The sequence below is a fragment of the Bos indicus x Bos taurus genome, chromosome 8 (genome assembly GCF_003369695.1).
Source record: "Bos indicus x Bos taurus breed Angus x Brahman F1 hybrid chromosome 8, Bos_hybrid_MaternalHap_v2.0, whole genome shotgun sequence".
In the NCBI taxonomy this organism is placed as follows: Eukaryota; Metazoa; Chordata; class Mammalia; order Artiodactyla; family Bovidae; genus Bos; species Bos indicus x Bos taurus.
Window position 1 is genome coordinate 63,765,343 of NC_040083.1, and position 14,755 is coordinate 63,780,097.

The window sequence follows — 14,755 nt, forward strand, 5'->3', positions numbered from 1 at the left end:
ATTATCTCCTTCACCATGTATATATTTTAAATTCTAAAAATTTATAAAATTTTAATATTTAAAATTATGCAAGAAAGAAGACATTCATATACCGTGCAGTTTTAAGATTAATCAAAAGAGAAAAGTGATAATATGGCTCAGTGCCACCTTAAGAAGTGGGTGGAGTGTGTGTATTGGCAGTGGGCGGGTGTTGTCAGTCTCCGCCTGCATCTGCCATGCAGGGTGACTTCAGTTAAAGCCTCACTGCCAGGAAAAGGTGGAATATGTGCCACCTCTGTCTCTTTGTCTGATTTTTCTCTTTTCAGTCTTTGACCAACATCACCCAAGGATTCATGAATTTCTCGGACATTCCTGAGCTTGCCGGGCCTCCGGTGTGTATCCACAGCTGCCCTGGAATGAGGGTCCTACCCAGATGCCCCAGTTGAAACTAAGTTGGGTGGGTTGGAATCTTTGGGCTCCTGAAGCACAGAGCTTAAGTGTTTCAAAGTAGAATGGAAAGAGAGCTTTGTGTCTCTGAGAAGTTGCTGCAACATTAATTTGATTGTGCTGGGAGTTTTGTCCAATGCGGTGGAAGCTTCCAGTCCCTTGCATCAGAAATATGTGTAATGGAAATCAGAGAATCATAACTAACAAGTTAATTGACGTCTGAGCAATGCTTTGGGCCTGCTTTTATTTACGTGGTCTCATTTCCCAGAAGGGGAGGAGCCTACTGCTAATGGGGAAACTGGCACATGAGGAGGGAATGTGACTGGCTTCAGTCTTCCTGGCCCCGTTTAGAGATCAGGAACACACAAAGAAGCTACCTCATTTCTTCAAGTCCACAGAGTCAGTTTGTGACATAGTAGGACCTCAGAGGAAGGAAGCTTCCTCCTGCAGCCTGGGGGGTGGATTTCCACTGCATCTTCTGCATCTGCTGGTGACAGCTGGGGAGAGAGGAAAGAGCTCTGGCCTTGAAAGCTTTGGGTTCCCAGTCCCCAGTGGGGTTGGCCTGAACCCCTGCCATCCACATCCTGGGGAAAACTCAGCTCTCTCCCCAAGGCTCTTGCAATATATATCCTGAAACCAAATATCTGAGAGATTCCTTTAGAGCCAGTGTCTCCTGCCGGGTGCCTCTGTTCGTGGGTCGTTTCACTGTCTCTTCCCTACATTTAATGGGGCTCCCTTTCCTTGATTTCTGCTAGAACTACCCAAAACACCCCAATAAGCAAACCCTAAAGCGAAGAAGCAAAAGTCATTTCCCAAAGTTTCCTTCTAATTATTGGAAGTTTAGAGCATTAGGTGGCTTAATTCTAAAGCAAAACACAGCCTAAGATCTAAGAATTGGCATCTCTTTTCTGAGTCCTTGGGCCTTGTCTGCCCGCACCCCTTCTCTTTTTCCCACCCCAAGAATCTTCTTTCTGTCTCAATCCCTGGCTTTCTCTTTGGCAAATCCAGGCCTTCAAGGGTATCTCTAAGGGAGGATCAAGGTTTTCCTATTCAGATAGTTCCCTCCCCATTACACCCTTACGCTTTTCCACTCCATTATATCAATCTCTGGTTTGGGAAGATCCCCTGGAGAAGGGAATAGCTACCCACTCCACTATTCTGGCCTGGAGAATTCCATGGACTGTACAGTCCATGGGGTCGCAAAGAGTCAAACATGACTGAGCGACTTTCACTTTCATCACTTTTCGTCTGTACACTATATATATATATATATGTTAGTATATAGTCCTTTGTACCTGTTGCTTCTGCATCTACATATTCAACCAACCTTGGATTAAAAAAAAGACTGAAAAAAAATCCAGAAAGTTTTAAAAAGCAAAACTTGAATTTGCTGCCTGCTGGCAACTGTTTACATAGCTTTTACATTGTATTAGGTATTATAAGTAATCTAGAGATGATTTAAAGTATATGGGGTATGTATATTGGTTATATGCTGACCATTTTATGTAAGGGGCTTGAGCATCTGAGGATTTTGGTATCCACAGAGGATCCTGAAACCCGTACCCCTCGGATACCCGGGGATGACTGTGCATTGGGAAAGTTGTTGTCGTTCAGTTATATCTCTGTATGTATATTCTGCCAAACTCTTACGCCTTTAATAGGTATGTGGGTAGCTGGGCTTGGAGGAAAAAGTGTCCTGGCACCATGTGGAGTGAACCACAAATTTTGTTTCCTAGAGCCTTTAAAGCCACTGGCCATTTAAAATAATCCCTCTCGCTGAGGGAAGAGAACTGAGTCTCACCAACTGCCCCCACATCTAACCCCAAATATCCCAGCACACCCTTGGGGCCCACCCCTCAGAGTTGGGGAACTTCTGAGAATATTTGTGAAGGTCAAGCACTGCATTCATTGCCCCAGGGGTTTCTGAGGTGGAGAAGGAGGAGGAGTGGTTGGGGGTGGGGGAGGCTGGGACTTACGGACCCCCAAGTCCTGACTGGGGGTGCAGAGGCTCCAGGCTTCTGGGCATTTCCTGGCTCCGTGCCAACTAGCTGTGTGACTGCATGGTTCCTCCCCCTATGGAATGGGTCTTGAGTCCCACTGGGTGGGGACATGCTTGGGCCTTTGGGAGGTGCTAGAGGAAGTGTGTTCTTGCCTGGAGAGTCCCGGGGACGGGGGAGCCTGGTGGGCTGCCGTCTATGGAGCCGCACAGAGTCGGACACGACTGAAGCGACTTAGCAGCAGCAGAGGAAGTGAGCCCCTGGGGTGCAGGTTCCTGCTGGCCTGGAAGTGCTGCTCCTGAGCTGCCTCTTTGTCTCTCTGTGTCACAGGGCCCCGAGGGCATGCCTGGGCTGCCAGGATTCCCAGTGAGTACCATGGTAGCCATCTTCCTTTGTGCCCTGTGGCTATGTACATTCTGTTCCTCCCACCTGGAACGCTGTTCCTCTCTATCTGCCCAGCTGAGCTCTAGTAGTTCTTGCTCATGTAGTCTTTCCTACTTGCCTCCACCTAGAGTGATTGTTCCCACCTTTGAGTCTAAAAGGGCTTTATTTTCACCTCTTTTCTGCCTTGAATAACAGTTACTTATGCCCCTATTCTTTTTTCCTCAACTGTACCATGATCAGCTTGCAGAGGGTGGGGTCTTGTTCATCTCTTTCTAGCCTAGGCCAGCCAGAGTCAGAGTTGGAGCCCATGGTTAGCTTCCTATAAATGCAAGTAGATCAAGCAGTCATTTCAGGTAGCTAGCGTCAGAGTGGCAAATAGATGGGGAAACAGCGGAAACAGTGGCTGACTTTATTTTTCTGGGCTCCAAAATCACTGCAGATAGTGATTGCAGCCAAGAAATTAAAAGACAGTCACTCCTTGGAAGGAAAGTAATGAACAATATAGACAGCATATTAAAAAGCAGAGACATTACCTTGTCAACAAAGGTCTGTCTAGTCAAGGCTATGGTTTTTCCAGTAGTCATGTATGGATGTGAGAATTGGACTATAAAGAAAGCTGAGCACGGAAGAATTGATGCTTTTGAACTGTGGTGTTGGAGAAGACTCTTGAGAGTCCCTTGGACTGCAAGGAGATCCAACCAGTCCATCCTAAAGGAGATCAGCCCTGGATGTTCATTGGAAGGACTGATGTTGAAGCTGAAACTCCAATATTTTGGCCACCTGATGTGAAGACCTGACTTCATTTGAAAAGACCCTGATGCTGGGAAAGATTGAGTATAGGAGGAGAAGGGAATGACAGAGGATGAGATGGTTGGATGGCATCACTGACTCAATGGACATGAGGTTGGGTAAACTCCTGGAGCTGGTGATGGACAGGGAGGCATGCTGCAGTTCATGGCGTCGCAAAGAGTCAGACACAACTGAGCAACTGAACAGAACTGAACTGAGAGTCAAAGTAGATAAAATTCCTAGAGAGAGAGGATGGTGGTGATGGGGGACCGAAAGGGGGGAATCAGAGCCTGCAAGTCCAGTAATTAGCAGTCTGTGTGCACCATGCTATGGGGCTTCCACCGTGGAAGGTGAAAGTGCATCTCTGTGTAGGAAGTGATCAGTTGAGTCTAAATGCTTGCGTCTGCTCTGAAGCCCAAGGCTCCAGAGTGAAATCTGCACCATTGCTCTATATAGTGCAGTCATGAAAAGGCCTAAATGCCGCTGGTGATGTGTGTGCTGCTTCCAGGATAGGTGAGGGAAATTTATCAAAAAATGTAATGGGGATTTGTCATTGATGGTAGAATTGTAAGTGGTTTCTTATTCTACTTTTTTATATTTCTGAGGTTTTCTATTTTTTTAAAGGAGCATATGCTATGCTGACACTGAAAATACAGGAGAACTTGACATTAAAAAACAGGAGAGAGTGACAGCCACAGGGAAGACCTCTTAGTTAGGAAGAGGAGGCGAGACCTCTGAGCTCCAGGCCCAGCTTGGCTTCTCCAAAACCAGAGTGTGTCCCAGACACATTTGCCTCTGAATGACTAGTTCTGTGTTCCGGAGGGAGCCTTGGGCTTCTCAGAGGAGACTTTGGGACCACTTGAAGAGTAAGGAGGGGGCCAAGTAAGCAGGATCCAGGGCACTGACAAGACTCCATCTGATGTATTTTATATACTGGGCTTTTGTTTAAGACTTTACTTGAAAAAAGGAATGAAAAGAATTTCACTGCTAAAAAATAACAACTATTTGAGGACCACTGCATTAACCCAGAAGAAAGGGACTTGTGAAAAGCTAAATTACATAAAAAGTGTTGAAACTCTTTTTGGGGACAGACGTCTGGCTGTGTGAGTCATTGTCGCAGATCTTAAGTGTCTGTTTGAGTTGAGACTAGGTCACCTCTCACCGGATGTGCAGAATTTGGTTCTGCAGAGGGAATAGTGGAGGCATTGGTGGGGGTTGGGGGTGGGTGCAGAGAGGCTAAGGGGACAGGCTCGCCCCTGGTGGAGCGACGGGAGTGGAGGATGAAGTGCCAAGACCAGCTGGGATCACTTTGGATGTCAGACTAGGGTGTCTGGATCCCATTCCTTAGGTAGTGGGGAGCCAGAGAAGGGGTGGGAATCATGGAGGATGGATGATGGGGCAAGTGGGCTGCAGGACAGCCCCAAGGACCCATGGGTGAGCAGAGGCAGCAGGCAAGGCCGTTTCAGTGATGCCCATTGGAGGAAACCATAGTTCAAAGAAAAATGGGGCCTCTAGGGCTCCTAACACTCAATGCTGTCTTCCTCCCCCAGACCACAATTTCCAGACCACTTAAAATTAGGAAAACATCGTAACTGTGACTTCCACTGACACTCTGTGTTCTTTTACTTTTGGGGGAAAAAGAAAGAAACTTTGTTTAGTTAAAGCATTTTAATTTTAACAAACAACCAAATACTCTCCAATAACTCCTTCTAGGGCCCAAGAGGTCCAAAAGGTGACACTGGCGTACCTGGATTTCCAGGACTAAAAGGAGAACAGGTAAGAAGGGCCAGGTGTGTGGGTGGGAGAATTTGCTACATATTTCAAGTGGGTTGAAAGTAGCTGTTAACTTTTTTAAAGTTTGAGATATAACTCAGGTATCATAAAATGCACCCCTTTCAATTGTGAAATTCGGTGATTTTTAGTATAGTTGCAAGGTCGTGCAGCCACCACCACTACCTAATTATAGAACAGTTTCATCATGTTGGAAGAAACACTGTGTCTTGTAGCAGTCACTCCCCAGCTGTTAACTTTCGTGATCTCAAGATTCCTCCAGGGTGCAGGTGCGGTGCATGGAGAAATAGATGCTCATCATAGTTGGAAAGAGAACTCAGCCAAGACTCCCCTGAATGCTCTTCCCATGAGTTCTGTGCTCGGTCTATGCCTCCGCCGGGCTCTCACATTATGATATGCACTCCCTGAGGGCAGGCACATCCACTTTCCTTTCTGTGGCTCCAGTACTTAGCACTGTGCCTGATACATGAATGGCACTCAAAATATTTGCTGGATGAAAGGATGTATGAGTAATGAATGCAATGAATGCTAACATTTAGAAATTCTTATTATGCTATTATATTATTATGATTATTATAAGCTGGGGCATTCTGCAGTTGGTTAGCAGTCTTGGTCCAGAAGTTTTGGGATAAATATTTAGCATGCAGAGCACTTCCTGAGATTTCTAGGACATTGAAATGATCTTTGTACCTTTCCACATTTGCCTTAGAATTGGTTTCCCAGTTGGTTTTTATAGGTAAGGGGAGAGTAACATTTTCATACACAGACTGCTGTGACTCTGCATTGGATTCGTCTGTCCATCCATCCATTTATATACTCATCCTGCTTACATCCATTCCCTTTGATATACCAGCCAGGTTCCTATGCTAGGCGCTAGGAACAGTGAGATAAGATGTGAGGAACAGACATGCAGAGAGCCACAGAGAGACTGGTTATTGCTGTAACGGGAGTCTGTACAAAGCCAGCAGGAGAAACCCTGAGCCTGCCTTGGGGTGTCAGGGAAGGTGGGTGCATCTCTAAGAGAAAGGACCATTAGCTACTCTCTTTCCTTCCTTCCCAAACCATTTCACACTAGCCCCAAGGAAGTGGAGAGAGTCTCTAGTGTCTGTTGGACCACAGTCCAGGGGGTGGAGGGTTCAGTGTGCTGGGTCTGAGTTTAACACTACATGAGACCTTGTCTTGGGGTGCCTTTTGCTGCCTCGGGCCTGCAGAGAGGGTGTGGGGCCAGGGCAGCTCTGGCTTGCGAGGAGACCTGGTCAAATCCGATTAGCTCTTGCCTTAAACCCTCTGTTTTCCATGTGGCAAGTTCAGGCGGATCAAGAAGGACCTACTTGCCATCCCTGCCCTATCCCCCTTGAAAACTGGGAAGAACACCCAGACAGCTCTGCTCTGACCCCAGCGGCAAACGCACTTTCTCTGGCTTTACCTCTAATGCTTTTGTGCTTGCTTCTTCTTGCTGCTGGCGTGCTCAGGACCGCTTTTCCTCACCAGTTGAGTGGTAAGATCCAAATATCAAGTGTGGGCCTGGGGGACAGAGAGGAGAGGCTGCTCGGATTGCTTTGGCGCCACTGCCCTGGCTGCTTCCAGCCCTGTTGAAGGAAGACTTTCGTGTGGTCCAGCCCAGCTTTTCAGGGGCCAGCATCGAAGTTCGGAGCCAGAGCCTTGAATGGCTCCTTTCCCTGGCCTTTCTCTGAACATATATCTTCTTGAAAGCCTCCTGGGTGGTAGGTAGCCCTACAGAGTACAGAATTGGGGGCAGGATTCTGTGTCCCTGCCACCAGTCTCCCCATCCCCCCTGTGTCCCAGCAACTGAGATAACTTTGCCTGATCAGGTGAGTGTTTGTACAGGAGCCTGGAGCTTGGAGGCAAAATTCCACATAGAGACTCAGGACCCCTGTGTTGACAGAGGCCTCCACCGATCATGCTCTCATGGCTTTCCCAATTTTAGATATTTTAACAAGAATAAGGATTTTAGGCGAGAACAGATCTCAAGTTGAGCTGTTAGGAGCACAAGCCACCAGATATATTAATGTTAGGAGCCAGAGGTTCTTAGCGGGGAGCATACAGCCAGAGGTGGGGTGGACCTTGAGGATTGAGGTTCCTGGAGGATTAAGGTGGGGATGCTGAGCAGGCAGCAGCAGGAGCCTTGGAGGGGCTTGCAGGACCCCAACCTGTGCTTTCAGACAGTAACTGAAGTACATGGAGGCAACAGAGTAGACGATATTTAACCACTTAGGAGGCTGTGCAATATTTCAGCAAGAGGTCATGTCAGGGCAGGGGGGTTGGAGAGGTGATTTGAAGGCCAAAGAAATGGTGGTGAGCTTGTGGATAAGGTGGCGAGGTGAGGCCCAACTTCATCAAAAGGTTCTCTGAATTACAGGGTGAGAAGGGAGAGCCAGGTGCCATCCTGACGGGGGATATTCCTCTGGAAAGGCTGAGGGGCCAAAAGGTAATTATTCTACCAGACCCTGAAACCACATGTCTGCTTCAAATCTCATCTTTGTTTCTGCTGCTGACTGTGTTCATCTGAGTGACAGGTCTTTGTCTTCCTGTTTTAGGGTGAACCTGGAGAGCACGGAGCCCCGGGACCAATGGTAAGCCAGAGCATGTTACCCCTAAACTGGGGTTTGAAGCATTTATCGTACTTTGGCTCAACTAGATTGAGTTATGAAAATAATGATATGGCAATGTGTGTGTGTATCAATGTATCAAGGGTAGGCTGATTGTAATTAAATAAAATCTCAGTGGTTTAGCATAGTCGTGGCTTAGTTCTGAGTTTTACAAAATCCACTGTGGTGGTTGCCAGTTGGGTATCTCCCCTCCAAGCAGTGACTCGGAAGCCCATGATGCTTGTGTCCTGTGACTTCACTGTCTGGTGGATTAAGATTCACACTGGCATCTTCCAGCTGGCAGGCCAAGCTTGGGGAGGGGACAGACCATGAAAGATGATGAGTTCCACCTCTGGCCTCCACTGATGCAGGAGGCAGTGGGGTGGGTGGTGGGGGAGCTGTGTGTCCAGAAGGAAGTGGGGAAGCAGATGGTGGTGAGCCCCACAGTTGTGCCATGGGTCTCGCCAGCTATAGACTACCATTGCCCAGGCAACCTGGGCCTTTTGGCTTCTGGTCTTAGATCTGCTGCTCATTTGCTGTATGAGCTCAGACAAGTCCTCTTCTCTCTCTGGGCTTCTGTTTTCCCAACTGCAATTGAGGATGTTGACTGAGTACTGAATGACATGATTGGGCCTTTCTTGCTTTATTGCTCCAGGAACCTATAACTCATTCAGGCTTCTGAGCAGTTTTAAACTACCAGTTCTCTGCAGATGAACCCTAAACTTCCCTGTCTTATATTTCTCCTCAAAGAACAAAGAAAACTCATGCAACATCCACCATGGGTTGGACAGTGATGCTTCAACACAGATCATCTCATTTAATTTTCACCACCCTGAGCGGTGAATGTCAGAATGCCCATTTTATAGACCAGGAAACTAAGGTCAAAGCAGTTAAGTAACTTGCCCACTGCCACACAGCTTGTTAATAACAAGCAGGAATTTGAACCGAAGTTGTCAGAGTCTGTGTCCTAGTTTTTCCCAGCACACCTCACTGCCTCCTGTGAACGCCTTCATTCTTCTGAAACATTTGGGGCTGGGGAATTGCACACTGGGATTTGAATGTGGGGTTTGTTTGAAGCTGGATCTCTGGACTGGGGAGAAAGGACCTCACAGTACTCTAACAGGCACATGTCCTTGATGAATGGTGCGTAAACTCCAAGGTGCAGCCTTCAAAGGACTTTCTAAGGCCTTTGGTCCCTTCAGTTCAGTTGCTCAGTCCTGTCCGACTCTTTGCAACCCCATGGACTGCAACACACCAGGCTTCCCTGTCCATCACCAACTCCCAAAGCTTGCTCAAACTCATGTCCATCAAGTCAGTGATGCCATCTAACCATCTCATCCTCTGTCATCCCCTTCTCCTCCTGCCCTCAATCTTTCCCAGCATCAGGGTATTTTCAAATGAGTCGGTTCTTCGCATGAGGTGGCCAAAGTATTGGAGTTTCAGCATCAGTCCTTCCAATGAATATTCAGGACTGATTTCCTTTAGGATGGACTGGTTGGATCTCCTTTCAGTCCAAGGGACTCTCAAGAGTCTTCTCCAACACCACAGTTCAAACGCATCAATTCTTTGGCGCTCAGCTTTCTTTATAGTCCAAATCACATCCATACATGACTACTGGAAAAACCACAGTTTTGACTAGACAGATTTTTGTTGGCAAAGTAATGTCTCTGCTTTTTAATATGCTGTCTAGGTTGGTCATAGCTTTTCTTCCAAGGAGCAAGTGTCTTTTAATTTCAAGGCTGTAGTCACCAACTGCAGTGATTTTGGACCCAAGAAAATAAAGTCTGTCACTTTTTCCATTGTTTACCAATCTATTTGCCATGAAGTGATGGGACTAGATGCCATGATCTTAGTTTTCTGAATGCTGAGTTTTAAGCCAACTTTTTCACTCTCCTCTTTCACTTTCATCAAGAGGCTTTTTAGTTCTTTGTTTTCTGCCATAAGGGTGGTGTCATCTGCATATCTGAGGTTATTGATATTTCTCCCAGCAATCTTGATTCCAGCTTGTGCTTCATCCAGCCTGGCATTTCACATGATGTATTCTGCATATAAGTTAAATAAGCAGGGTGACAATATACAACCTTGATGTACTCCTTTCCTGATTTGGAACCAGTCTGTTCTTCCATGTCCAGTTCTAACTGTTGCTTCTTGACTTGCATATAGATTTCTCAGGAGGCAGGTAAGGTAGTCTGGTATTCCCATCTCTTGAAGAATTTTCCACAGTTTGTTGTGATCCACACAGTCACAGGCTTTGGTGTAGTCAATAAAGCAGAAGATATTTTTCTGGAACTCTCTTGCTTTTTCGATGATCCAGTGGATGTTGGCAATTTGATCTCTGGTTCCTCTGCCTTTTCTAAATCCAGCTTGATTATCTGGAAGTTTGGTCCCTTAAGTCAGGCAGAATGGATGCCCTGGAGAGGCATCCTTGGTCCTAGCTGCAGGCTAGGGCAGACTGGGAGAGTTTTGTGTTAACCACTGGTTAACCACTTACTAGGGCTTCCCAACGGAGAAGGTGATGGCACCCCACTCCAGTACTCTTGCCTGGAAAATCCCATGGATGGAGGAGCCTGGTGGGCTGCAGTCCATGGGGTCGCTAAGAGTCAGACACGGCTGAGCGACTTCACTTTCACTTTTCACTTTCATGCACTGGAGAAGGAAATGGCAACCCACTCCAGTGTTCTTGCCTGGAGAATCCCAGGGACGGGGAGCCTGGTAGGCTGCCATCTATGGGGTCGCACAGAGTCGGACACGACTGAAGCGACTTAGCAGCAGCAGCAGCAGCAGCAGCAGCAGGGCTTCCCAAATGGTGCTAGTGATAAAGAACCCACCTGCCAATGCAGGAGACATAGGAGACTTGCATTCCATCCTTGGGTCAGGAAGATCCTCTGGAGTGGGCATGGCAACCCACTCCAGTATTCTTGCCTAGAGAATCCCATGGACAGAGGAACATGGTGGGCTACAGTCCATAGGGTCACAAAGAGTTGTACACATCTGAGTACTTTGCATACATAGCCTGTCTCAACACAGTCTGTTTGCCATTTTTTTAGGGCATGGATGAACATGTTATTAGAGCAGAAAGAAGTGGCTTGATAGGTCCCAGGGTTAAACCAGTCATTCCCCTGGAAGACAGGACAGACCCAGCTTCAAAAAAAAAGAGGTGTCCACTGGACATAGAGCTTGTTCTAGGAGGAGATCATGCATTGTATGCATCCCAGGCGCTGGAAGGCATGAACGCTCCTGCAGGAGGGTGGAGCAGTGTCTCTGGGAGCAAGGGGACACAGAAAGCCAGCACTGGAATGGGGTCCATGGGCGGCGCTCATCTGGAGAACTGGGATGCCAGGCCAAGACTCTGGTCCTTAGGGACATGTGGGAGCAAGGCAGGAACCAAATCCTGGAGCAGATTATTGGACTGGGCTGATGTGAGGAGTGGGTCTGGGCTGCATTATTCCAGCAGGGGATATGAAGAGCCCTGGAACTTAAGACTGAAGGCAGAGGTCCACGTTCTGAGCTGGCCCAGCACACAACTCCTTGGGAGTTGAGGCCTGGGGCTCCTGACCTCTTGTTTCCTTGTTATTCCTGACTGGCTGAGAGGGTTGGGTCCTGTGTATGTGATGGGGCAGAGCCTGTAGGAGGGATGGAGCAAGTGGGTCCAGCTGAACTCAGAGAGACCAACAGCCAAGGAGCCAGGCGGGTGGATGCCTCGTAGGTTCTTGTCCCCCAGTCTCCTAGCAGTGGCTCATTGTCACCACTGCCCACAGAGGTAGGCTGGACACCTCCCATCTCCCTGGCCTTTTAGTTTCTGTTCCTTTGTTTCTTTTTTAATTGAAACATATGTGACATACAGCAAGCACTGTGTACATTTAAGGTGTGCATGGTGATTTGATACATTTATATATTGTAATATGATCGCCATTTTAGAGATAGGTGCTCTCTCACATCACATAATTATCATTTCTCTTTGCGGCTGGAATAAAGATGTAGACTCTTAGCAAGTCTGAGGATTATAATACAGCGTGGTATTCCCTGTACTGTGCGTTGTTAGGTCTCCAGGACCTCGCTGTACTAGTTGCAAGTTTGAACCTTAAGCCAGACCTCTCCTACTCCCCCGCCCTCCTGCCCCGAAACCACCTTTACACACTGTTTTTTACTATTTTAGCTTTTTTAGATTCCACATATAAGTGACATCATACACTATTTTTCTCTTTCTAATCTGGCATTTACTTGGCTTCCAGGGACCCAAAGGACCACCAGGACACAAAGGAGAATTTGGCCTCCCTGGACGACCTGTAGGTATCTGAGTTCCTCAGACTGCCCGTGGAAGAAGGACATGTGGGCCAGGCTAGCCTGTGGGTTTACTAAGGCCTCTCTCATGGGTTTCAGGGTCGCCCAGGACTGAATGGCCTCAAAGGTGCCAAAGGAGATCGAGGGGTCATGATCCCGGTGAGTGCCACACCAGAGGCCCAGCCCCACACCCAGGAACGCGGCCCCAGGGCCAGTGTCAGGAGGAGGATTGGTCGGGTGCCAGGTCCAAGTGAGCAGACAGAGTGCTCAGGAGTGTTCTTCTTCCTCTGCTGCCACTTCCAAAGATCCGCAGCCCAGCCCTGTCCTCAGGCTCATTCTCAGGAGGTCCTGCACCAAATCCACCTTAGTGGAGCATAAGCTTCCGCATCCAGACCCAGAGAAGGGTGGGAGAACACGATCTGGGAATCCTCAAGAAGTCTGGTTTCAAATCCCAGGTCTTCTGACTCGGGTTATATCATGTTTTTCTTGGATTACACATTCCTGGGGGTTTCACAGGTCACTGGTATAGATGGGGTGGGGCTGGTGAGCATTCTTGAGAGAACATAGAAGCTCAATCAGCTGCATACGCAGAGCCTCACCAGATGGCAGACCCTGGAACATCCGCAGTGTCCCGCATCTGCGAGAAGGAAGCCAGTGTTTATTGGTGCTTTTGAGGACAAGATCTCAGTCTTGATAGTAGCTCTCCTGAGAGACACTCTGCGGAGTCCTTGTTTTACACAAAAGGAAACCAGGGCCTTTAGTTAGTTAGTCACCTTTAGTTAGTTAGTTAGTCACCGCGGGAGGCCCCCCATTTGCTACATGCAAGTGCAGCTTGAAGTATGTTGTTGATTCTGTCTGTACCTCCTGGTCTCCAGGAGGTCTCCAATTGGTCTCCAATTCTGCATGCCCAGAATTGCAGAAATGAGGTGGTGTTGAATCACTGGGCATTGACTCACTCACCAAGCCCTTGGGGCTGCAGATACAGCAGCCAGTCTAGTGATCACGTGGAGCCTCCACATGGGCCGGGCGCCTCTCACCTGCGGTCAGAGCCTCGCCCTCCCCCACGTCTGCTTCAGGTGCAGCTTGGGCTTCAGGATCAGCAGAGAAAACATCGCATGGTGTCACTGCCAGGCTGACCTGGCTCTGCCATGGACTCTGCCATCTAACAGGAGTTGGTGTTTATCAGTACATTTATGAGGGGTCCTTTCAGGCACCGTATCCCAGCAAGGTCCCACCCCACCACTCCCTCCATATGAGGGATACGTGGGTAGAGGTGGTGGGCTCTGTATCCGCTGAGCACTGCTCTGGGGGTCAGAATCTGGCTTCCAGTCTCCATTCTTCTGTGAATTGCTGCGTGGCCTTTAGCAGGTCAGTTCCCCTTTCTGGCCCTTGTTACCTCCAATTGTAAACCAGCAGTGATACTTGCTCTGCTGTTGTGAAGATCCAGTGAGGACACAGAGGTAGACATGCTTCTGGAAGAGGGTGGCCCACCCGTGGGAGGAGTTAGTCGACTTTAGAAGACCCTCCTTTCCTCGTCTCCAAACCCTGCAGAAGTACCCTGCAGCTGCCTCTGTGCTTACAACAAGCCGAACTCAGTAATGGCCTTTCTTGCCCCCCTTCAGGGTCCACCTGGCCTACCTGGCCCTCCAGGCCCCCCAGGACTACCGGGAGCTGTGATTAACATCAAAGGAGTAAGTTGGGGTGGGAAGGGAGAGAGACTTCCTGGGAAAGCGGGAAATGGTCCCCTACTGGCCTGAGCTGGAGTCAGGTGTCCTCAATCCCTTCTCTCATTCTCATTTCCAACAGGCTGTCTTCCCAGTTCCAGTCCGGCCACACTGCAAAACGCCAGTAAGTAGAAAACAGTAATGGCCTTAAAGAGCAGGCTTTAGCATAGAAAGCAACTCAGAGACGATAAGTTTTTAGGTTTTGTTTTGGGCCACTCCGTCAGTGTTCTCTCTGATGTCAAGTGAGTAGGTGGCTCTGAATCGTATTAGGGCTTCTAAGGGCACACGTGTGGACAATGTTTCTTTGCAATCAAAAAGCAGTGTCTTTTGTTATCTTCATGTAGACACGTTAGCTTCGTGCTTGGAGCAGTATAAAAAAGGGAGAAATAGATACTTTAAAACACAGAGGAGAATAAAGAGGCAATTCTGACTAGTGATCTTCACATTGGGAGCTACAGGCTAAAATCTATAACTATCCTTTCTTAACTGTCACGTTTCCGCACAGTACACAACGCTGAGAGGAGGGACTTCCTCTCCCCCTTTGTAATGACAAAACAATCTGTGACTCAGACAAGCTCACCAACTTGTCTAAGGTCACAGGAAGGACACAGCTGGGCCATCGCTCAGGTCCCCTGGCACCCCTTGGTACCCCAAGGGGTCAGGCACATGCCTGTTCACCCCACTGGTCAGTGCACTGTCCCTGAGGCCTCACCCATGTGAGGAGGGTCTAGTTTTTGTGGGGAAACGCAGGGGG

The 14,755-nt window shown here is 48.2% G+C and overlaps 1 protein-coding gene across 5 annotated transcripts in view; it reads left to right on the forward strand.

The window, feature by feature from the left end:
• The window catches only part of COL15A1 (collagen type XV alpha 1 chain), a 101,613-nt gene that overhangs the window by 68,657 nt on the left and 18,201 nt on the right, over positions 1-14,755 (forward strand). For all 5 annotated transcript variants that reach the window (XM_027549748.1, XM_027549751.1, XM_027549753.1 and 2 more), the window contains 9 exons: positions 306-371; positions 2,754-2,789; positions 5,310-5,372; positions 7,768-7,836; positions 7,946-7,981; positions 12,229-12,282; positions 12,377-12,436; positions 13,900-13,968; positions 14,084-14,125. In XM_027549748.1, the coding sequence (XP_027405549.1) occupies positions 306-371; positions 2,754-2,789; positions 5,310-5,372; positions 7,768-7,836; positions 7,946-7,981; positions 12,229-12,282; positions 12,377-12,436; positions 13,900-13,968; positions 14,084-14,125 (495 nt within the window). The remainder of the gene's footprint in view (positions 1-305; positions 372-2,753; positions 2,790-5,309; positions 5,373-7,767; positions 7,837-7,945; positions 7,982-12,228; positions 12,283-12,376; positions 12,437-13,899; positions 13,969-14,083; positions 14,126-14,755) is intronic.